The 25,874-nt window shown below is 33.0% G+C and overlaps 2 protein-coding genes across 3 annotated transcripts; one reads left to right on the forward strand and one right to left on the reverse strand.

Moving 5' to 3' along the window:
- Positions 1 to 6,967: 6,967 nt before the first annotated feature.
- LOC139500537 (tripartite motif-containing protein 3-like) lies at positions 6,968 to 7,753 on the reverse strand. The gene has a single exon (XM_071289285.1). The coding sequence runs from the start codon at positions 7,751 to 7,753 to the stop codon at positions 6,968 to 6,970; it is 786 nt and encodes a 261-aa protein (XP_071145386.1).
- Positions 7,754 to 14,309: 6,556 nt separating this feature from the next.
- On the forward strand, positions 14,310 to 25,874 carry LOC139501608 (cation-dependent mannose-6-phosphate receptor-like). 2 transcript variants are annotated; one of them, XR_011658617.1, is made up of 5 exons: positions 14,310 to 14,625; positions 17,324 to 17,493; positions 23,028 to 23,142; positions 23,863 to 23,975; positions 24,917 to 25,874. XR_011658617.1 is itself a non-coding variant. In XM_071290728.1 (4 exons), the coding sequence occupies exons 1-4, from the start codon at positions 14,465 to 14,467 to the stop codon at positions 25,109 to 25,111; spliced, it is 639 nt and encodes a 212-aa protein (XP_071146829.1). In that variant the 5' UTR covers positions 14,310 to 14,464; the 3' UTR covers positions 25,112 to 25,874. The 2 variants fall into 2 exon arrangements, 1 of the variants encoding a protein (XP_071146829.1); XM_071290728.1 differs by lacking the exon at positions 23,028 to 23,142.

Raw genomic sequence — 25,874 nt, forward strand, 5'->3', positions numbered from 1 at the left:
GATTTGTGTGTCTGACGTCAGAAAATTTTATCCGTCACATAGATTTGTCGTTAAATGTGCATACAAACAATTTTAAAATTTACATAGGCAATGTTAGCATATAGGGTTAAAAAATAATAGAACACACTTCACAACATAGAAAATCTAAAGACTAAGTAACACGAACCCCATCAAAAACTTACTGTTAAATGTTTTTTGGGAATTTGATGCTCAAATAAAATTAATATTATGTAAATTCACAACACTTTCTACAATAAAATAACTTTATCTTATTTATCTTCTCTACTTTCTGAGTTATCTCCCCTTATTTGGCAAAGTTGAAAAATTTAGTCAATCACAAATATGTTTGTTTTTATAGAAGACTATAGACTATCTTAAATATTATCGAACACATAATTTTCTATATTTACATTTAAAGTCTTACACACGAATAAAGACAGACGTAGTATACCTCTGTTCAAAAGTGATAAATCGATTGAGAGAAAAAAAATCCGCGTTACATACTACGCTCAAAATTGGAGATGGAGGAAAACACCCGAGCCACCTTAATGACCTTATGTTGTACCATTCCTACAACATCGTGAGTCAACAAAAATCTACTCCTTTTGGATAATGATTCAGATGTCAAGACGAAAACATATGATATAAAAGGGAAATTTAAAACTTATAAGTCGAAGATCAACCAATGACATAAAGTCAAATAACAAAAATACCAAAGCACTCAGCTATTGATTTTCAAATTGCCGCTTGTGTAAATACATATGGCGATAGTTAAACAGGAACTCACACTTGCGCTCTCTGTTTCAATCTTGGAATCTGTGATGAATTTATCTCTATGTTATGTTTAGTGTTCTATTGTTTGTCTATTGTTCTTTTTCTTTTTTATCCATGGGATTGTCTGTTTATTTTTGTATTTGAATTTGTATATTATTTAATATTTATACAATTAGTAAATATATGCTTGATAGCTATACTTGAACATTTAACTATAAATGGACGATTTCCACAAAATTTTGCTTTCTTTGGAAGTTTGTGTTAATATAACAATTCTATCCTTCGTATCCTGGGTTATACTGTTTTTATTGGTTTGATTCGATAGGATAGTTTGATATCTTTCACCTGTAATTCACCGTTTCAAAATAACAAAAAATTTAAAAAAAAAAAATACTGAACTCCGAGAAAAATTCAAGATGTTCTCTAATCAAATGGCAAAATCAAATGATAAAACACATCAATGGAATGGAAACAACTGTCATATTCCTGAATTAGTACAGGCATTTTCAAATGTAGACAAAGCATTATGTTGAATTGAACCTGTTTCAAATTGTTGTTATTGATTTGATTTGTTTAGACAGTTTGATATCTTTCACCTGTAATTCGCCGTTTCAGAATCAAAATAATCGTGGGTATTTTTTTTTTTTTATCTAAAACTTAAATGAAAATAACAAAATGTGGTTCAATTTCATCTCTTCAAAACGTTCTTATCAAATCAAAACGTTTTTGTGTATGCTTTTGAAAATATTATCAAGAATGCATTAAATTCTGAAACGACGAGGACAGCGACAGTGATCATCTATTGTTAACGGATAGTTTTAACTTTCAGTTGGTACGGATGTTTTCATTGATGGAAATGACACGGCTGTAGAGTTCACATGGAAATACTCAGATGGATCGGATGTTAATTATTTAAAATGGGCGCCATATGAGCCATCATCCTTCATCTGTAATTATTGTGTTGAGCGCTGCCTTACACTACAGGATTATCCAGGTGTTGACTTTGAAGGAATGAATAACATGAAATGTGGTGACCGAAGACCTTATATTTGTCAATTACATATCTTTGCTTGAATTACTTATATGTTATATTTATTGTGGATTCATCTAATGTGGTGACCCAAGGTCTTATATATGCCAGTTATATGTCTTTGCCTGAAATACTAATATGTAATATTTATTGTGAATTCATCTAATGTGATGACCCAAGACCTTATATTTGTAGGTTTCATATCTTTGCCTGAATTACTTTTATGTTAGATTAATTTACTTTCGTGGGGATCAATATTCGTAAATTGGATAAAAAAAAGTATTTCGTGGATATTTTTTATCGTTGTTTTGCAAAAAGCTGCATACAAGCCAATAGAGAATTAATTTTGTGTTGCACATATAACGTTTGTTGTTTATCAAAACCCACCACGAAATCAACGAAATTCAGTATCCCACGAATATTAATTAATCCACAGCTGTAAAATTTTCAATACTGTTAAATACTTACATCTTTAAAAACCTGTATGTCAATAGACTATTTTCATATTACCGACTTTTTACTCCGGATTATATAATTTGTCGACTGGTTACCTTGTACATCATGGTACTCGGTCAAGTAAGAGCAACCAAAATATGTAAAATTAAACATGTAATCGGTGTATTTTGAGGGAAAAGTTTACTGTTTTCCGATGATTTTATAGTGAAAAACAAAATGTAAAGCAGAAAATTTCCCCCAAAAATGGTACCGATTGAAAGCTTGGTTTTACTTCTTTAGATTGCTCTTACCTGACTTGGTACCATGATGTCAAAGGTAACCAGTCGACAAATTATATAATCCAGAGTCAAAAGTCGAAAATAGACTAATGCGGTATGACATTTATACTATGTATACTTCATAAGAATGTATACATGTGCAGACAATTGGTACCGTTAATTTTATTAATAACGGCGGTTCAATATACCTCCTCTGTCTGACTGCTACTTTCAGAGGCTATAATAAATAGTTATCAAAGATACCAGGATCTTAATTTAGCACGCCAGACGCGTGTTTCGTCTACATAAGACTCATCAGTGACGCTCATATCAAAATATTATAAAGCCAAACAAGTACAAAGTTGACGAGCATTGAGGATCCAAAATTCCAAAAGGTTGTGCCAAATACGGCTCAGGTAATCTATACCTGGGATAAGAAACCCCTTAGTATTTCGAAAAATACAAAGTTTTGTAAACAGGAAATTTATAAAATTGACCACATTATTGATACTCATGTCAACACCGAATGAATTACTGGGCTGGTGATACCCTCGGGGATGAAACGTCCACCAGCAGTGGCATCTACCCAGTGGTGTAAATAGTTATCAAAGGTACCAGGGACCTGGGAGTCCGGTATTTGGTATTTGAAGGGAAATACGGTTAGTAAACAAAGTTTTATGTAAACAAAAATAGTTTTGTTTTCTCAATTCATCTTCATGTATTGTTTCATCGACCTTCACTGAAAAGACTTTTATTGTCGAGAAGGCAATCTTGGGTAGAAAATAAACTCATTCAGTATTCAAGATATTGCAGCTGCTACTCACAAAAAAATAAGACGTCGCTAGTGTCTGATCAGAAATTAGATGAACCTTGGTTATATAAAAAAAAAAGTCTTATCATTTCAAAACAAGAGTGCACAGGCTGAAATGTCTCGCCTTCGTTAATAACAATTGATATTATGTTAATAACTACAACTATCGCATGAACTTAACATAATCCCCAAAAAGTATGCATTGACCAATGAACCATTAACCATGGAATTAAGGTCAAGGTCAGATGCCAAACAGACATGAACAGCTATTACCAATGTTATTTCAACTGATCGGGCGGAGCTTACGTTTTAATTTGCATAAGGACAGTCTACTTGAAGATGTGTGTGATTAGGATGATTGCCGTTATAATTATTACTGATTTCTAATCACCTATCAGTGTCATCAAAGAAATTTACAAAAGAATTACTGGACACTTCATAGATGAGTGTATCCTAAAACACCTATCTATAGATGGACTGGTTTATTATGAGCGAACCGGTTAAACTCCGCTCAGTCAAGTGAAATAAATCGAGTAATAACAATCCTTCCATACAAAAAATATAATTGACCTATTGCTTCAAGTTTAAGAAAAACAGACCAAAACACCAAAAATTAACACTGTGCAATGAACCGTGAAAATGAGGTAAAGGCCAAATAAAACCTGCGAGACTAACATGTAAATAATAAAATATTTCAAAACACCAAATATAGTTAACCTATTGCATATAGTATTAGAAAAAAAACCTCGAAAACTTAACTTTGACCCCTGATCCATGAAAATGAGGTCAATGTCACATGACATATGTCAATTAGACATGTACACCTTACCATCATTCCGTACACCAAATACAGTAGACCTATTGCATAAAGAATAATAAAATCAGACCAAAACACATAACTTAACTATTACCACTGAACCATGAAGATGAGATTAAGGTCAGATGACACATGCCAGTTGGACATGTACACCTTACAATCCTTTCATACACCAAATATACTAGACCTATTGCTTATAGTATCTGAGATATGGACTTGACACCAAAATGTAAGCTTATTCACTGATCCATAAAATGATTTCGAGGTCAAGTGAAAACTGTCTTAGGGGCATGCAGACCTTGGAAGGTATGGACATACAAAATATAGTTATCATTTTACTCCGAATAACAGAGAAATTAACATTACAAAAAATCATGGTCATGTGACAGACGGAAACTTCGAAACATAAGATAAAAGCACAATGTTATACACGAATTTATACAAATACAGGTTACAAATTAAAACTGAGGGAAACACAACAATTATCAGAGGAAAACAACGGAACAACAGAAACACTGAACTGCAACACAAAGTAAAATCACAATTATACTGAACTCTATGGAAAATTCAAAACGGAAAGTTCCTAATGAAATGTCAAAATCTAAAGCTCAAACACATCAAACGAATTGACAACAACTGTCATATTCCTGATTTGGCACAGGCATTTTCTCACGTAGAAAATGGTGGATTAAACCTGGTCAATAGAGACAATGTAGTATACTGCTATTCGAAAGTCATAAATCGATTGAGAGAAAACGAGCCGGGTAAGAAACTAAAACCGCGGGAAACATATCATTGAGGAAAACAACAAAGCAACACAAACACTAAAGTGCAATAAGAAACTAAACGACGCTGTAACACACATAGAAACGACATATCAGAGAAAAAAATGCCATTTTCCGGACTTGGTACATGACATTTTAAGAAAAAATAGTGGGTAGAACCTTGATTTGTGGATAGCCAAACCTCGCGCTTTTATGGTATTGTTAAATGTTTCACTAAAATGACAACATTACATGACAGTACAAATAAATGCAAGAACATTCCGGACAGAGATATACACAAATAAACATTACAGTAATACATTTCGACATTTCGACATGCTTATTGTTATTGGTACCAGGCCAGACGCGCGTGTCATCTACATAAGACTAATCAGTGACGCTCAGATCAAAATAGCAAGAAAGCCAAACAGGTATAAAGATGTCATATCCTATGATAATGTTTGTATTCCTGTCTTTCATTTTTGCAATGGGATTTGTCTTAATGCCTTTTTGTACTCTTTGTAAAACCGGGTTCAATTTTCTATATTTGAAGATGCCTGTACCAGTCAAAAACATGGCAGTTGTTGCCCATTCGTTTGATGTGTTTTATCATTTGACTTTGTCATTTGATTAGGGACTTTCCGTTTTGAATTTGACTCGGAGACCAGTATTTTTGTGATTTTAATTTTTGATACAATAACATTAAAAATATATAATACTACAAGATGAACTTTATGGGGTAAGTGAAATACCCTTTTAATGAGTGTGTGCGTTATCTATATAAAAAAGAAGATGTGGTATGATTGCCAATGAGACAACTATCCACAAGAGACCAAAATGACACAGACATTAACAACTATAGGTCACCGTACGGCCTTCAACAATGAGCAAAGCCCATACCGCATAGTCAGCTATAAAAGGCCCCGGTAAGACAATGTAAAACAATCAAACGAGAAAACTAACGGCCTTATTTATATAAAAAAATGATTACTAGGATATGTTCCTTACGTCGTAACTACAATACCCTTCCCTTTCATGAATGTGACCTACCGAATTAGACTATTTACCGAATTTGTTATCACATTAGCAACACGACGGGTGCCACATGTGGAGCAGGATCTGCTTACCCTTCCGGAGCACCTGAGATCACCCCTAGTTTTTGGTGAGGTTTGTGTTGTTTATTTTTTAGTTTGCTATGTTGTGTCATGTGTACTATTGTTTGTCTGTTTGTCTTTTTCATTTTTAGCCATGGCGTTGTCAGTTTATTTTAGATTTATGAGTTTTACTGTCCCTGTGGTATCTTTCGTCCCTCTTTTACTTGGTCTACTTTTTTTATTCTGCCCTTCATTGAAATATTTAACTGATTAGTTTGAATATATTTGACCTTGAAAATCACCCTTGACAATCGATAGTTTTGATTGATCAAATGCATAAAAGTACATTAAATGATGCTCAATAGCTAGTAGAATCTTTGTCTTTTAAAATAAAACTGGCATATAAGGATCATAATAATACTATGTAGATAAATTTATTGGTTTTCAAGACCTAAATTGACAGCGCGTCATCCTCACAATGGCTTCAATTTTTACGGTTATAGACATTAGTTGGCGTAATGGGGAGATAAGTTTGACTAAGTAGAATCCTGACTGATTTAACTTCATCAGGAATACTCAAAACCCAATTAATGACAAAAATGTGAAGGTTGAGCAATATGACTAGAGGAAATTACAAAATGAATCCAAATTCATTTAAAATTAACATTCCCTGACTGAAATGTATTATTTAAAACTTTACTTTCGTTAAACATACGATGTCCTCTCCCATAATTGCAGCTTTCCAATTGTGAACTTTCAATTTAAGTTCAACTCATTAAGTTTTGTGTTTTCACTTTGTTCTTCACTTTAAACCAATCCAATATACTAGGAAGTTTGATATAACTAAAATTGAAATCATTGGAATTCAGAATATTCCAAATCATACAGTGTGGTCTTTCACTTTGTTTTTCACTATGAACAGATCCAAAACTTAGATAATCCATTATGACCGCAAGGAATATCACTAGAATCCAGAATATTTCAACTCATAAAGTTTTGCCTTTGCAGTGTCTGGACTTCTGTCTGCACTAACACATCCTACATAGATAGTTCCTGATGTAGACAGAGCAAGGGCGTGTGGACCTAAGATCCCTATGTCATGGAGATTGTAGTAGGTAATAACTTGTCCTTGGTCACTCAGTATATGTAATAAATGATTGTCCACATCAGTAACAACGATATTATCTGATGGTGTTGTTCGTATTCCTACAGGTTTAAATGGTTTCTTCTCAGTGTTGACATCAGGGTGACCAATGTAAATCCCTAAAATGTCTCCTCCTGGTGATAACACTATCACTCTACCTCTGTGATCAATATCTAAATGATCTACTACACAGATATTACCATTACTGGTAATTGATATACATCTAGGGTAGGTGAATAGCCGTTTGTTATGTTTGTCATTTTCATATTCCTGTAGTTGTTTTCCTTCCTGATCCATTACCACCACTACACGTCTTCCTGAGGCAGGAAATGTCTTACCGCCAGACCAGGCTCCTATGAAGACTCTGTGATCACTGGTCACATAGATACTGATTGGTTTCAAAGGGTTTATATCATTAATGGAATCTGTTATTTCCCCTGTCATGGCGTTAACTAGTTTTAATTTAGTCTCACCTTTTGTTTTAACAAGAATGTTATTTGAATGAGTTGCTATTCCATAAATCTTAGTGTTTAAACTTGTTATTATTTCAGTTCTACTCTTCTGAAGTTCGACATGTTGTAACTTTGATCTTGCATTATCCCCCATCCATTTAGAACCATCAGAACATACTGCTATGAGGTGAATTTGTTTAAGATATTTTGTCTAACTTTTGAATATTTCTATCTTTACACTTTTCTGTTTTGGCTTCAACTCTACTTTGTCTTTATTAAAGTCTTCTTCTTCAATTAACTCATGTCCATTATGAACTTTAATGATACACATTGGACAGATAAGCTGATTACAAGTTTTACAAAATAGACAGCAAGCCTGTTCTAAATGTTTGTTACACTTGAAATAACTAAATATAATTGTTTCCGCCTGTTTTCCTATGTCCTTTATTATATGGTCTTTAGCAATCCACATATGTACTCCATCCTTACACTTGTCACACATGAGCGATTCACATGTAATACATTTCCAATGAATCTTATTTCCATCTTCACATAACTGACACCCAACTGGAATCTGTCCTTTTTGTATTGAACTTGCAAACGCCATTTTAAAATTTAAAGATGTCTGACTTTATTACTTCCTTGCCCGAAAGTTGTATCTACATAAAAATCTTCCGCTTTTTAAAAATACTGTATTGACATGCTTAAGTTGACCTCATTACCGGTACTTAAATTTTATCTACTTAGGGTAAATACACGCTTTCAGATCTTTTTAAGCTTGAATTGAATTATTTCCTTTACCGATTTATAAATCAATGAAAAATAGTTCCTCATGCAAACATATATGGTGTAATGAATCAAAAGCAATTGCTGTCTAGTTCATATTTTTATGACTGTTTTTAACAATATGTATAAGAATTAAACCTTACTGGAGTTGTTATTGTCTGTTAGAAGTTACATTATATCAATAAAAGACTTAACAATTGTTAATGTCTGTGTCATTTGGTCTTTTATGGAAAGTTGTCTCATTGGCAATCATACCCCATCTTCTTTTTTATAATCATCACTATTTTTTACAATTTTTTACATTTTCCAAGGGGGGACAATACGTTTACCCAGCTCACGTTGAAGGTAAATATATGTGTGGAAACTCCCGAAGCAATAGACCACTATCGAGTACATCCGTCACCGGAAAAAAACTCGTCTATCAGGCGAGCCTTTGTGACGTCATTTACTAGATAGAGGGGTTCACCTGTATCCCTGCACTATTTAAGTTCATCAAGCGTCTTAGCGATCGTCATTGTGGAGGATAAACTAGAAATAGTTTTTGTTTTGTAAGTTCTTAATCACAATTCCCTAATGACAGCAATGCCGATTGTCAATTGTGAGAATTTGGTTTGCCGAATAAATTGTACAGTATTATTTTCCAACCACTCGCTCAACATTAGAATGGAAGTGCCGATGCCCCTAACGTTCAAGAAACATGGTCAATCCTGCACTAGAAAGACGAGGTTGTCGGTTTTATCATTTGTGATACATTTCCCGTTTTTATATGCAAATAAACGAGCTTTTTTAATCTATGAAAGAAGAAAATTCACAATTTTGTATCAATATCTTTTACTCTTAACATGGCGTCTTTTACGTTTGGACAGATCCATTTCATCTCAAAAATGATAAATGATAAGAGACTTTCCGTTTTAAATTTCCCTTAGAGTTTGGATTTTTGTTATTTTACTTCTTGTAAAGGATGTTACTGTTGTAATATTACGAGGATATCGGTTTCATCATTTGTCATACATTTCCTTTTTTATAGGAAAAAGCATTTTTTCAATCAATGAAACAAGAGTATTTCAAATTTTTTATCAATATGGCTTACTCTTAACTCGGCGTCTTTCACGTCTGGACGGATACATTTCGTCTAAAAAAATAATAAATCAAAAAGGACCTTCTGTTTTGAATTTTCCCTGGATCTTGGATTTTTGTTATTTCACTTTTGGTAAAGGACGTAACTGTTGTAATATATCTTGGTTTTGACTGATTAAGAAGCCTTTACATTTTATAAAACAGTCAATACCGAGTGACATTCAAGTGTCCTCGCATTGTTGTAAATAAAACGGAATGTGATGCAACTGTCATACAAGTGAGAGGTTTAGCGCTTTAAAACCATGTTCAATCCACCATTTTCTACTTTTAAAAATGCCTGTACCAAGTCATAAATATGACAGTTGTTGTCTATTCGTTTGGTGTGTTTTATCATTTGATTCTGGCATTTGATTAGGGAAATAAACTCATTATAGATACATGGATTCAAATTTTATATATACGCCAGACGCGAGTTTCGTCTACAAAAGACTCATCAGTGACGCTCGAATCAAAAATGTTTAAAAGGCAGTAAAGTACGAAGTTGAAGGGCATTGAGGACCGAAAATTCCTAAAAGTTTTGCCAAATACAGCTAAGGTAATCTAATCCTGAGGTAGGACTTTTCGTTTTTAATTTTCCTCGGAGTTCAATATTTTTGTGATTTTACTTTTTAAACAGTAAAGTCCTTTAAAAAACAATCAAAACAACTTCTAAAAGGGGATGTTCATACCCATTTGCAACTTGATTAATTTGTTGGATTTTTTTTCTTTTTTCTTATCTTAAATATATTTTTTTTATGCTTAATTAGGATTGTTTTGCATTAATAAAGATAATAACTGTATTTTTCTTTGCTTATTATTGACAGCCGCATGGTGCATGGTCAAATCCTTTTGTGTTTTTGTGGATAGCTGTTTCAAAAATAATTGTAGATTATCGGTGATCATCTCAACGAGATTGATTTTCTCGCTTGAGCCGGGACGGCAAATGCGAGAAATGCAATCAAGCTGAGATGAACAATGATAATCTTTTTATCGCTATTTTACCTATGACGACGTTGTCAATTTCTTGTTAAATTCATGAAAATTTCGTTAGCAACGCCACGTGCATGCTTAGGTTCTAGCGATAATTTTCCACCTCAAGCGAGTAGCATGATATGATAATTATCACCAAAAAAGATCAAAGGAAAAATGCACAAAATAGCGATAATATCAGATTATTACATGGCATTTTTCATATTGCATGTATTATCAGCCCTAGGTTCAATATCAGCCCAAGAGCCGCATGGCTCGAGGGCTGATATTGACAGAGGGCTGATAATACATGCGATATGAAAAATGACATGTTATGATCTTTTTATCATATACTTCAACAATGGAGAAAAATAACAGATTTATATATTGATCACGGACGTAGGACCCCAAACTTAGTACATTCGAGATGAAATCTTTCTATCACATGCCTCAACAGAGAAGAAACATATTTTAATATGGAAGAATCGAAAAAAAACGTACATGAACACTGTTTGGAAAAGTCAACTCTTTTAAAGTAACTGTCTAAATTATGTTTGAAACTTTTAAAAATGCATTTATTTAATAATTTGTTTGTTATTTTTTTTTGTTTTTTTGTTTTTTTTTATTATTTTACACAATATACTTTCCAGTATCCAAATAATTGTTTTGTACACTACTTTGTAACGTTTTTCATAGAAAACGTAGCATTGAGGTGTATTTTCCGGAATTTGCCGAGCATCACCGGAATGCCATGCGATAACGTTACGGAAAGGAATGTGATAACAATCGAAGCATGTGATAAACTTTTCATATCAGCCCGCTAAGCACCAATTCGAAAAAATATGGAATTTACATTAATTTAATGCTATTATCATACAGTAAAAATCATATGTTATTTAGTCTAAGTATATGATAATCAATAATATCATATCTACATGTAGAGTGGTACCCGAGCGTTATTTGACTGGTTCAACATTTGCATATTACGTTGGCATACTGAATATGTTACGGAAGGAATCAACTTATCTACTCGTTACAATACTTTTTAACACCAGTGTGCAAACCAAGTAGAGTCAACGTACAATGTGATAAATGGGAGAAAAAACTCAAAATCTTCTTCGATGAAAAGAGACAACATAATGGCCAAGATAATTGCGACGTAAATCCTGATATCATTCATAAAACTCTGCACACGAAAACAATATTTATCAATAAAAACTACACCAAAACACGAGACGAACTTAGGTGTTGTGCAAGCGTCAGCAACTCCTATCCCCTTAATTACACCATCGTCCTACTTTTGTTATTGTTCATTGAGAAGTCATATTCAGTGATAAGGTGCCAGCTGAAGGGTGCCTCCGGTGCGGGAGTTTCTAGCTGCATTGAAGACCTTTTGGTTACCTTCTGCTGTTGTCTGTTCTATGGTCGGGTTATTGTCTCTTTGACACATTCCCCATTTTCATTCTCAATTTTATAAGACATCTTAAAATAATGGACGGATAAATTATAAATCTTAGAAAACTAAAGATTGAGCATCTTGAACCCCACCAAATACCGCTGGAGATAAAAAGTTTTTCTGATGGGTAAACAGATCCAGTCACACATGTGACATCTGTCGTGAAGGCGATGTAATTGATAAAGTCAACAGTACTGTAGCATACCACTGATCGAAAGTCATCGACTGAGAGAAAACAAATCTGGATTTCAAACTAAAACTGAGGGAAACACATCAAATATCAGGGGATAACAACGAAAGAACAGATACACAAAAGTACCAAAAAAAATCAACAATGCAACACACAGAAACGAACTATAAGATAACAATTGCCATTTTCCCGTGATGGCCTCTGTAAAATTTGACTTCAACGCTAGAAATATTGGTTTTAACGCTTTCTTGTAAGATGCAACCCTCTTTCAAGGAAATTATTTCCGGAAATGTAAAATCTGCAATTATCATGGACATTGCTAACCATAGACTATTCAAACCCGTATCGACTACACCCGTAGTTTATGCTTGTCTAATATTTTCATGCGTGTTGAACAAGATGCCATCTCCATAGATTATTTTTGAATCATTGAGATGATCACCAATAGTTATATGCTTATTTGCAGTTATTTGACTTTTCTATTTTATCATTCCCGCATGACCTTTGAGATATTATCACTACTAGCTTAAACTTTTGGAAAATATTTTTATTTAGCGGATTTCTTAGAAATTTACAATCCAAAACTTTTTTCAGATGAATGTCCTTGATCATATGTTGTATTATAAACAATCATTCGTTCCGACGTTTGTTTGTTTTTTGTTTTTGTTTTTTAACTAACGTTAAGAACACAGAGAACTCAATGTAGGCAGATCAGTTAAACATCTATGGTTCTTTACTATGCAGACTGGTTCTCGATCGCAATATTCAGTATGTTACACATATACCAATATAACGTGAGAAAGTATAGCTATTAGCTAATACCTGGAACTTAGTACCGAGAACCAGGATATTTACTATGTGAAGTTGATCGTTTCGTGATATGACCGTGCAAGAGTTGTATAGCCAGTCAAGATGGTTAAAAAATTTCCATCATCAACACCATAATAGTTATTAAAGGTACCAGGATTATACTAATACACCAGATGCCTGTTTCGTCGACATAAGACTCACCAGTGACGCACAGGACAAAATAGTTGTAAAACAAAACAAGTACAAGGCTGAAAATTATTGAGGACCCGAAATTCCAACAAAAATGCCATATACGGCCAAGGTAAGCTATTCCTGGGATAAGAAAATCTTTATTTTATCAAAATATTCAAAGTTTTGTAAACAGGAAATTTATAAAAAGATTACCATACAATATAATAAACTTTTCTATAGCTTTTATGTTTCAAAAACAAACTACACTGTCTTTGTAGAATATATTCAGTTAGCATGGATTATATACAATTCTAAACCCTTCTGAAAGTATTGTGTGTTTTGTCAATGTTGTTATTGTCATTATAAGACAACCCAATGTGGTTGTCTTGTTGATATATGGTGTATTATCTTACAACTGTCGTCATTATACTTATGGTAAAAACTTTTAAAATTCTCCTGAATGACACTTTGTTACTGAACCGTTGTCTTTTGTCATCTGTTCACATCTGATTTCTACGACCGTACTAAACATTACCATATGTTCTATCAGCTTTAATTACGAAATGACCCCGAGGATACAACCACCCAAATAGTTAGCACTCCTATCCCGAAATGACATATCATCGATACGTCATCTTACTGTTAAAAACTTTTAAAATCATTCGAAATACTCATTTTTGTTGTACACTATGTGATATGAGCGTCACTGATGAGTCTTATGTAGAGGAAACGCGCGTCTGGCGTATTAAATTAAGATGACCTTGGCAAATTGTGTTACTACTTTTTCTAATTTTTGGTTTTCAATACTTTACAACTTCTAATGAATTTGACAAGCATAATGTTTTGATTCGAGCGCTAATGATAAGTCTAGTGTTAACGTAACGCACGTCTCACGTACAAAATTGTTAACCTTTTTTATATTTGCTTGTTCTTGTTAGAAGTATATGAAAAATATCGAACTCGATTCAAAATTCAAAAGAGGGAAAGTCCATAAAATCTGACAAATTCAAATGTTAGACTATATGAACCAACGATACGAATGGAAAACAACTGTCATATTCCTGACTTGGTACAGGATTTTTTTTGGAGAGAAAATGGTGGGTTAAACCTGGTTTTATTATTTGAGAAGAAGACAGTCGCAACATAAAGTCCCAAAAATTGAATAGTCGGATCCAACTCTCTTTATTTTTGTTGTTCGCTCTTAAACGGAAGGGGACCAAAATATATAAATATATACGGTCATCGTGTCACATGCTGGACCCGGATACACTACAGACTAAATAGTTGTTGATTTCTGTGTCATTTTTGTCTCTCGTGGAGAGTTATATCAAAGGCAATTATACTACATCTTCTTATCCTTAGAAAGTATGAAATATCTACAAACTCAAAATTCTGCTTTCGTCATTCTTCTCATCTACATATCAACAAGAGTTTTCGGACAAAAGCCAGCTCCATTATGTACATTTACAAACCATAAAACGTCACAATATGAGATGCACAAGAGGCTACAACCATTGCTTGGAAAAGTGTATGTATACATTTTTTTACTATTTGACCTGAATGACGTTGTTGAAAATGACTGAAGGGCCTTTACCATCGCAGGAAACAAGTACCTGTAGCTAACTAGCCCTCGAGCATTTCTAGGTTGCACCATTTTGTCTGCACAAAGAGTTAATTTTATAGTGAACTTTTGACAGGTCGTTAAATTTGCTATATGTATTGACATTCTTTATTTAAAGTATTTCATCTTGTATACAAATTCGTAATTATTTCTATCACTATTTACACAAATTTTGAAAAATGTGGAAACTAAAATTTCTTTTGAAACGTGTCAATGAAATATTTTGTATATCATTCGAGCTAATAAAACTTTAATTGTAGATGTACTGAACAGGATATAGACCAAGCTTTACCTGTACAAACGGTATAAATAGCCAAAGTCATATGAAACGAGTTTCTTTAAATGTTAATGTTATCGAAATTATTGAACCGATGCATACATATATACTAAAAAGTAAAATCACAAAAAACACTGAACTCCGAGGAAAATTCAAAACGGAAAGTCCCTTATCAAATGACAAAATCAAATGATAAAACACACCAAACGAATGGACAACACTGCCACATTCCTTACTTGATACAGGCATTTTTAAATGTAGAAAACGGTTGATTGAACCTGTTTTTTTTGCGCTAAACCTCTTACTTGTACGATAGTCGCATCAAATTTCATTATATTGACAATGACGCGTGAATAAAGTGTCACAAATAGGGATACAACAACAACACGAACCCTATCAAAAACTGGCAGCGAATTCGGGTGCTTCGGAAGGGTAGGCTAATCCTACACCACGTGCTGCACCTGTCGTGTTGCTCTTATTATTACAAAGCTAGTAAATATTTTAATTCGTTAGGTCACATTCGTGGAAATGCAACGGGACTGTATTAACGGCATAAAGAAAATATTCGATATCATATGTATTACGGATATTCCATAACGGTCAACAAACTCATGATGGCGTCTGTTAAATTATGAAGTAATGATTTCAACTACACCATTTGGAACTCTTGGTTTAAAAATGAAAAGGATTCAATTGGGAAGTTGAAATCATCTCTTTGTAGTAAAGTTTTGTTTTCAACCGACCCTCTAAGATTTTTATTATTATGAGGCTGAGTTCATACATGAAATTCTAAAGAAGAAAGATAAGAAGTTAGCAATATCCTTTAACTTTACTTTCCGCTATATAGAAGATGTTCTCTCACTAAATAATTAAAAATTTGGTGAATATGTTGAACGCATCTATTCAATCGAACTAGAGATAAAGGATACTACAGATACAGTTAAGTCGGCCTCATATCTTGACTTACATCTAGAAATTGATAATGAGGGTCGATTGAAAACAAAACTTTACGACAAAAGAGATGATTTCAGCTTTCCTATTGTGAAGTTTCCATTTCTGAATAGCAACATTCCAGTAGCACCTGCATACGGTGTATATATCTCCCAATTGATACGATATTCCCGTGCTTGTATTTTCTATCATGATTTTCTTGATAGAGGGTTGCTGCTCACAAAGAAACTATCAAATCAAGAGTTCCAAATGGTGACGTTGAAATCATCCCTTCGTAAATTTTACGGACGCCGTTACGAGTTGGTTAACCGTTATGGAATAACCTTTTCACAGATGATATCGGATATGTTTCTATTTACCGAATTTATTATAACATGTTGTTTATTCTTTGGTTTTATATGTTGTGTCCTGTGTACTATTGTTTGTCTATTTGTCTTTATCATTTTTAGCCATGGCGTTGTCATTTATTTTTGATTTATGAGTTTGACTGTCCCTCTAGTATATTTTGTTCCTCTTTCAGTATGCAAGTTTTTGTTATATTTACTACAACTATTTTTCGTATTATCGTCAAATAATATTTCATTCAGTGATTGTAGATATGGAGCTAATTAACATTCGAGTTACTGGATAGTGACATTGATAATCAATTCAGGCAGAGGACGTAGAACCCGTTATAAATAAGTGAAGTGATAGACCCATGATATTTGTTGTTATTTTTTAACGCAATGTCATTTGTTGCATTTGTTACTCTAACTTTTCCTGAAATGTTGTTAAATGATTTGTTCTTTTATATTAGTTCTTTCATAGTCAGTTATTACTAGTTACCCTTCAGTCCACGTTTGTTCAAAATCTTTTATCACGTCCCCCCCCCCCTTTTGCACTTGCGCTTTGTGATGGTCGAAGTTCTAACGAGTGGTTATGAAGTTAACGTCACTGCATACGGGAAAATATCAGCGAATCAGTGAACTGGAAGACAAGAACTCAATATTTATAGATTATCGTTTATTATCTCAACGAGATTAGTTTTCTCGCTTGAGTCGGTACGGTGAAAGCGAGAAAAGCAACCGAGTTGAGATGACCAATGATAATATGGTTATTGCTATTTTACCTATGACGAAGTTGTCAATTCCATGTCAATATCAGTAGCAATGCCACGTGCGTCTTTAATTTCTAGCGATAATTTTCCATTGCAAGCGAAATAATTTCGTATTACCGCTTATGAACATTCCAATAACTTCTTCATTGTGTTTATCTGAATGTCAAATTTTAAACTGGGATCAATTTCCTGTAAATAATTATTAAGTTTTCGTTTTCGTCATTTTAATGAACCGTGTGATTACCACACAACTATGATTTCTTTAAATCTTATTCATTCAGATTTCAGACAAAAGACAACAAAGAAAATGTGTACAGTTATGATATTGGAATATGTGTGAATGCTGATCCACAAAAAAAGTTTGGTGAAAATGTTGGAGTTGTACTAAAAGATAAATATCATAGACATTGGATCATTGGTTATTACAATAACTCCCAGCTTATAGAAGGAAGTATGTTATACTAAATATAAAAAATAGTTTACTGAGATCCTAGAAATTGGGTCATTTTCAGTTACAATAATTCCCAGCCTATAGAAGGAAGTATGGAATACTACATATAGGAATTATCGCACTATATGAATAAGACAGCAATCCTACACTAAACCGCTATTCAAAATAAGTGTCAATTCAGAAATTCAATTTCCCTTCTCTTTACTTTTTTTTTCTCTCTACCTCTTCATAAATAAAGTCTTGACAAAGTAGAACATCAAATATTCATGATAAGAGAACATAGGATATACTTACAATCTGTCAACCTCATAAATTAATATAATATGTACACATACAATGCAAGTGGCAACACATCTTCAGCCACAGATTATATACTCTTTCAAGAAAAATTTAGAGGTTGTATACTTAAGGATGTTCACTTGTGAAGTTTTGGATATTTTGTCCGATTTTCGGAATCTTCTGGATTTATTCATTTGAATGCTTTAAACAAGTTTGCCCACTGATCCCCATTAATTTTTACAAATCTTTAACGGACGCCATTATGAGTTGGTATACCGTTATGGAATACCCTTTTCACAGATTATATCAGATATGTTTCTGACGACGTAACTACAATACCCTTCCCTTTACCGTGTTTGGAAATAACATGAACAACACGACGGGTGCCACATGTGGAACAGGATCTGATTACCCTTCCGGAACACCTAATATCACCCCCAGTTTATGGTTGGGTTCGTGTTGATCAGTCTATAGTTTTTTATGTAGTTTCTTGTGTACTATTATTTGTCTCTAAGTCTTTTTACCCTTGTCCTATGGGGCAAAACTTTATGGAACTTTTGGTCCTCAACGCCTTTCAAATTTGTTCTTTAAGCGTCACTGGTTAGTCTTGTTTGGACAAAACGTGCGTCTGGCATATTAAATTTAAACCTGATACCTTTTGTTAGCTATTATTTGTGTGTCTGTCCTATATGTTCTCCTATTTATTTGTATTGTAGTTTTGTCATGTAATGTTTTCATTTAAATGTTATATTTAACATTGCCATAACAGCGGGAGGTTTGGTTTGCCACAAAACCAGGTTTAACCCACCATTGTTTTTTTCTTAAAATGTCCTGTACCAAGACAGGAAAATGGCCATTGTTATATTATTGTTCGTTTCTGTGTGTGTTACATTTTAATGTTGTTTCTCTCCTATATGATTGTTGTGTTTTCCTCAGTTTAAGTTTGTAGCCCGGATTTGGTTTTTTTCTCAGTCGATTTATGAATTCCGAACAACGGTATACTACTGTTGTCTTTATTATTTTTAATAAGCCATGGCGTTGTCAGTTTGTTTTCGATTTTTGAATTTGACTGTTACTCTGATATCTTTCGGCCCTCTTTTACAGGTATATTTATAAGCCATCTGTTAAAGTCTTGTAAAATCTTTGTTATTTTTAAAGGTATTTGAAAACTTCAACTTGTCAATGATAAAGTTATGAAAGATCAAGATAGAATATTTTTTCAGTCAAAATTTGAATGGCTAATATCTTGAAAACAAGCACATGACATTTATGTTTTTTTTTTTTATCTATTAGTGTCGTCATTATTTCCCTATCAATATATATCAGTGTTAAGAAAGTCTTGTTAATTTGAAACTGAGTAGCGAACCTCCTTAACACTGAAAAGCTGACACTATCACAAACGTACGAGATAATTTTCCAGTTTTACCTAAATTCAAATAAGTAACACTTCAAAATAACTCTCTCAGTCATTAACTCACATTTAACTAAATTAAAAAAAGACATAAAACTGCAGAAATCGAGGATGGTAATACCTTATTAAAAGAGACCCACCCAATGAACATATTTGAACTTGATTCGGCATTCGTGACTTTCAATCAAACAATAATTAAAGCTACACTAACAGTTGTCCCCAAAAAAGGAACAGACACAACAAATCATGACAGAGAACATTGTTCAGGCATCATCAGGAAATAAATATGAAATGGAAACAAAATGGTCGACCATCTGATCATCATAACCCTTACTCTCTTGAATGGTTTGTTTGTATCCCGATTCACTTGATAACAATACAGAATAGAAAGTGCACTCCATTGAATCCAAGAATGTCAGAAAATCGAGGGTGCAAGACAAATAAACTCAAAACTTTTTACAGCCTTTTAAAAAATCAAAGGAGAAAACATGTTTTATTGAAGAATTGACTGTCGAAAAAGAGCTGCCAATCTAAAGAGAACATAATGACGGGTTGGTATAAACATCTTCGAGATCTTGCCCTAATATCTAGCAATACTACTTTTGACACTGAATACTTTGAAAAAATCTGTTGAAGAGGAATGCTCATATTATCCAGGTTTGCATGGATAAGTATAATCACCAGGACGTTTCAATTGAAGAAATAAAAGTATGTTTCACAACTGAATATATAAGGCTGAAAACTACTAGAAAATATTATTCATGGTATCGAATATCTACTATTATACTGCTAACAATTGGTAGATATTTGCTTAAAATTCGGTTATAGACCAGATTTACTGAAAATTGGAATTTTATTTCCGGTCTACACAATAAAGGGGAATAAAACAAATGCCGAAAGATAAAGAGTGGTATATTTAATTATTTACTCAAAAATAATAGAAAAAAAATAAAGGAAAAGAAAATTCTATATTTCTAAATTCTCAAAATCCACTTAAAAAAAGCTTCACCGAGGACTCTTCGCCACTGAACTGCGAACTATTAATTAAGGAATTTGGAAGAGGAATCAAAATCCTTAAACTTCCAGTACTAATAGATGTATTAAACTAACTTATACAAGATTTACATTAATCCACTGCTTAATATTTTTGGTACATCATCGGCAGAGTCGGAAACCTCAACTGTTGTGCAAATACCTGTGACAATACCTGTGCGGATGATGATGCACTTGTCTCTTCTTATAACCCTCTAGACTGACTACAAAAATTAAATCACAAAAATATTGAACTCCGAGCAAAATACAAAACGGAATGTCCCTAATCAAAAGGCAAAATCAAAAGCTCACATCAAACAACTGTCATATTCCTGACTTGGTACATCTGTTTTCTTATGTAAAAAATTGTGGATTGAACTTGGTTTTATAGCTAGTTAAACCTCTCACATGTATGACAATGGCATAAAATTCCATTTTATTGATAACGATGTGTGAACAAAACAAACTTACATAATAGGTAAAAATGTTTAAAAAAAAACAGCAGTCAACAGTGTGTTATAATCTTAATCCCTAAATAACCCTACAGATATGTAACAAAGAAGCACAAAATGGCATATACAACAATCATATGAGCAAAAATTAAAGACAAAAATACACAAATTTACCAAAGTACAGTAATACAATGACGGGATGTATAAGTACAAACATAAAAGGCATATAGACAAAGCACATAGCAAAAATGAAAGACAAGCAACAAACAAGTTTCGAAGTAACACTAGTCACCAAAAGCCATATAGACAAAGCACATTAATTTAGCAAAAATGGAAGACAAAAATACGAGAATATCATAAACAATAATGACAAGACGTACAAGTACCACAAGTGTCATAATAACAATAAAAACAAAAAAATATTTAACAAAGAAGCACAAAAAAGGCATATATCAGACATAACAACCTCAGTTATTACTTTCTTATAACCCTCTAGACTGACTCACAAATCACTTGTTATAACACTCTTGACTTACAAACCATGATTGGCATAGCCGTAGTCGTCAGCAAAAGGGAAGGTAATTAATTGAAATCTACAAAAAGTATACTAAATAAAATTGAGAATGGAAATGGGGAATGTGTCAAAGAGACAACAACCCGACCAAATAAAAAACAACAGCAGAGGGTCACCAACAGGTCTTCAATGTAGCGAGAAATTCCCGCACCCGGAGGCGTCCGTAGTCGTCATCCCGGTATAAGATTTACCGGATTTTTTTTATTATTGAAATTGACGATAGGTTTTGGAAAATAAACAGAAATATTCTAAAACATGGCAATTGTCCCTAACACCTCTTATATAGAAATTAAAAAATCAAATAAAGACTCTGCAGTCATTACTGTAAATGAAATCATAAAGAAAGCACGAGAGCAATGTATTGCCCAAGGATTCCAGGCCTAAATAGAAAATGGTGTATGCTGTGAAACATCAATTTCTCTAATAAGAACCTATAATTGCCAATTTTAACTTATGGTTTGAAATTTAATTTCCGACAGGTAAGAATACTGAACAATATCCTATTGAATACAATACAATTGATTTAACAAATTTTGTCCTTGAATACTAATGTAGATTGCAGATATATTTTGTGTGGACTACTTCCTGTTAAAGCTGAAATCCACGTTAAAGCTGTCAATTTATTTTGATATATAACGGGAACCATTGGTGCATTGATTGTTTGGCGGCTGCAGACAACTACATTATATAAAATATCACAATAGCCATAGCTGGTTTATTGAAATTAAAGAAATTTGTACATTTTTAATTTTAGTTTCTTGTGTATAATTCGGAGTTTAGTATGACGTTCATTATCACTGTACTAGTATAGATATTTGTTAAGGGGCCAGCTGAAGGACGCCTACGGGTGCGGGAGTTTCTCGCTACATAGACGACCTATTAGAGGACTTCGGCTGTTGTCTGCTCTATGGTCGGGTTGTTGTCGCTTTGACACATTCCACATTTCCTTTATTAATTTTATTAAAACATGGCATTGCGGACATAATGGGAAAAGTTAGTTAAGTCGCAAATTTATACTTATTGGAAACTAAATATTATTGATGACTCCAAATAATATTTAACCTTTTAAAAATACATGGACTATAAATATAGGATTGGATCTGTACATCCCTCTACGTTCCTGATGAAGGTAAATCAAGAAAAGCGCTTCGGACGCATGAAATTATGAAACGTGTTGTTTTCAATTTTTTAGCAATTTCGGTCATTGCAAATCTAAATGATATGAGAAAAGTTCAAGTACGTCTCAAGATTGCAACTGGGATCTTTATCCACTATTTACAAAGAATTTTTTTAGCTCAAGTTGTAAATTGGGTTACTTAGCAGATGAATCAATTGAATATTTTAATTATGTGAAAAGTAATAAGAAATCAGCCAAAACACTGCTTTCAAAAATTGTAAGAATTGGAAGTCAAATTCTAACAAGAGACAATACATCCCAATGGATTGATCTTTTACAGTTAATTAACAATCCGTTCTGTTAGGTGGAGATATATGTAAACAGAAATGTTTTTGAGAGCACCTGTTACTTATGTAAACAGTTACTCTATAAACCGCATAATAAGCAATATGCAACAATTGAAAATGGAAGTGGGGAATGTGTCAAAGAGACAACAACTCGACCATAGAGAAGACAAGTCTTGATAACTTGGACAGAAGAAAAGGCTAATTTCGGAATGTTAATAAGTTTTGTTTTTATTAAAAGCTTACATAGACACACAGGGTTATACAATCTTGTTTTCAAAGAACTTTGAGGTCCTTTTCTGCTGATCGATTTTTTTCATTTTAGATATTTTTTGTGGTGGTATTTATCCTTATGGTAGTGGACACATTTATGTATAGGGAGAACTCACATTACCAGCACTGTACATAAAAAAAATATGTAAACATTGATAAACTTGCTTGTAGGTTAAATAGCTAATTAACTATTTTAATTAATAAATATAAAAATATGAGATGTGTGGTATGCTTGTGAATGAGACCCATAAAGACTAAAGGGCTGAAATATGAAGAAATACAGGGCACTGTACAGCCTGTGACAATGGGGGAAATCATACAGAAAGCTATAACATACTCAAGGATAACAACATGCACGTAATAAAAAAAAAACAATGGCCTGACTTAATCTACAAAAAAAAAGAAACTATATGACAATTAACAATCATCAACAGCCACTGGATTGGAAGCTTCCTCGATCATTGTGACAGGCACGAAAAGATGATATCGGAAATAAATATGTTTGTGAATGCTCAGCTCTCTTCCTAACCCAAGAAACGGGTGTATCAACACAATATGAACTAACTGTAACATTCAGTTGGCAAGGCATTGAATCGTTAGATGGTACTAAGCACAAAACAATTAAAAACGTTTTTACAGTTATTGATAGCAAACTTCATGTTGTTAGTTAAGACAAGATATCTAGATGTCTGACCGATAAAAGTATTTTATATGCCTTTTAAAGTTAGCGCAGTTAACTGTAGATTTTAAAGTAAGTTCAGATAACTAGATTTTAACTGCATTTTTTTTTAAGTCTGGTATAAGGTAAGCAAAATATATTGCAATCTAAAATTCTTAAAGTTACGATAATCACTGTGATTCAAAGCCACTCATATCTTTTATTTCAGCTGACTGGTTAATATTAGAATATTTAGATGGAGAGCCATATAGAACCCATTGTGCACAAGAATCAAGGAAAGCAAAGATAATGATCAAATGTGATAGAAATGTCAAACCTGGAGTAAGTTATCTTGCTTAGCTTTAATAATGTTTGTATTAACTATCTGTTTGGGTTCGGGCTTGATTTATGTTTTATTGCTCAAACAACTATTTATAAAAATGGCAAATAAGGTCAAATTCATTGTACAACAATTTTAACAGGTTTATGACACCATAGTGACGTTACAAGTAGATCGTCTGTACTAACGTGTCCAGGTTACATAAACCTAAGTATTTTTCAAGAAATGTTTCATAATTTTTACGTGTCACGGTACTTTTCTATCCCAAATTCATGTATTTGGTTTTGATGTTACTATAATTGTTATTCTCGTCGGATTTTGTCTAATGCTAAGTCCGTTTCTGTGTGTGTTACATTTTAATGTTGTGTCGTTGTTCTCCTCTTATATTTAATGGGTTTCACTCAGTTTTAGTTTGTTACCCCGATTTTGATTTTTGTCCATCGATTTACGAGTTTGAACAGCGGTATACTACTGTTGCCTTTATTTAAAGGCTTGAATATTATTTTTTTAATTTTTATGAGCTGTCATCGTAGCTTATATCTGTCTTTCCTTATTATCTTGAAGAAAAAAACATGAATACATTATTGTTAAAAGAAATTTTTAATAGCAAAAGTTTTCAAGTGTTTTGTAAACAGTTAACTTATAAATATGACCAAATCAATGATAATTCATGACAGCATAGAAGTGCTGACTACTTGGCCGGTTATACCCTTGGGGAAATTAAAACTCCACCAGCAGTGGCATCGACCCAGTGGTTGTAAATACACTCATCATAGATACCAGGATTAAATTTTGTATTTACGCTAAAGTAAAAGACTTATGTTATTGCGAAAAAATGTAACAATAAATACAAAATTATCATAGTTTTTATTAGATGATATACATAGGCGCTAAAAAAGAACTAATTTTCTAACTCAAGTTTTTTTTAATTTTATATTTTAAGGAAGAAACAGTTAAAATCATCCGAGAAGAAACTGACAGAACACAGGATTGTTATTACCTGTTTGAGATACCAACTCCTTACATTTGTATTAAAGAACCATATTACCATGTGTTCTCTGGTTCACAAAGTGTGCATATACCACAATGTTTAATGTCCGTTATACTTGTTTTCGTTTATATTTTGTATTATAAATGATGCCGTTGGTTTTCAAGTTTGAGTTGTTTCCCATTTTTTTCGGGGGGGGGGGGGGGGAGGCTTTGCTCATTGTTGAAGTCCTTTATAGTTTCTAACATTCACGTTATGTGGTCATATATTTGACTAATTGAAAATCATACCACATCTCCTTATTCTTATATCAATGTGTTGTTAGCCTATTCTTTACACTTGTATTACTACATTAATTTACAAAAAAAGAAAAAAAAAAGAATGTATATATATATATTCCTCCCGCTCTTGAATTATATTGGTTTTTTTTTATAGAATACTTATTATTTTATCATTTTCTATATTGATGATGTAAAAAAGATCTTTATTATTTCATATTACAATTGGTGTTTCTATTAATTTTTTTATTCTTATAAAGATTTTCTTCATAATACTTATTTCAAAAGGGGACGAAAGATACCAGAGGTACAGTAAAACTCATAAATCGAAAATAAACTGACAACGCCATGGCTAAAAATAAAAAAGACAAACAGACAAACAATAGAACACATGACACAACCAAGAAAACTTAAGACTGAGCAACATGAACCCCACCAAAAACTGGGGATGATCTCAGGTGCTCCGGAAGGGTAAGCAGATCATGCTCCTGACATGTGGCACCCGTCGTGTTGTTCGTGTTATAAATTACACTCCATCATATTTGGTGTTTCTATTCAAATAAAGATATTTTTTGTATGAAATGGTAGTGATGTAATAGAATGTTTATATATTAAACTTTTTTCAAATGTTATAA

Source organism: Mytilus edulis, chromosome 13 (genome assembly GCF_963676685.1).
Source record: "Mytilus edulis chromosome 13, xbMytEdul2.2, whole genome shotgun sequence".
Taxonomy (NCBI): Eukaryota; Metazoa; Mollusca; class Bivalvia; order Mytilida; family Mytilidae; genus Mytilus; species Mytilus edulis.

Bases quoted from the DNA above. Each gene is read 5' to 3' on its own strand.
- LOC139500537 (XM_071289285.1), bottom strand. From the start codon at position 7,753: ATGGGGGATAATGCAAGATCAAAGTTACAACATGTCGAACTTCAGAAG.
- LOC139501608 (XM_071290728.1), top strand. From the start codon at position 14,465: ATGAAATATCTACAAACTCAAAATTCTGCTTTCGTCATTCTTCTCATC. The intron at 14,626-17,323 runs GTATGTATACAT...TTATTCATTCAG, and splicing joins CAACCATTGCTTGGAAAAGT to ATTTCAGACAAAAGACAACA. The intron at 23,976-24,916 runs GTAAGTTATCTT...TTATATTTTAAG, and splicing joins ATAGAAATGTCAAACCTGGA to GAAGAAACAGTTAAAATCAT.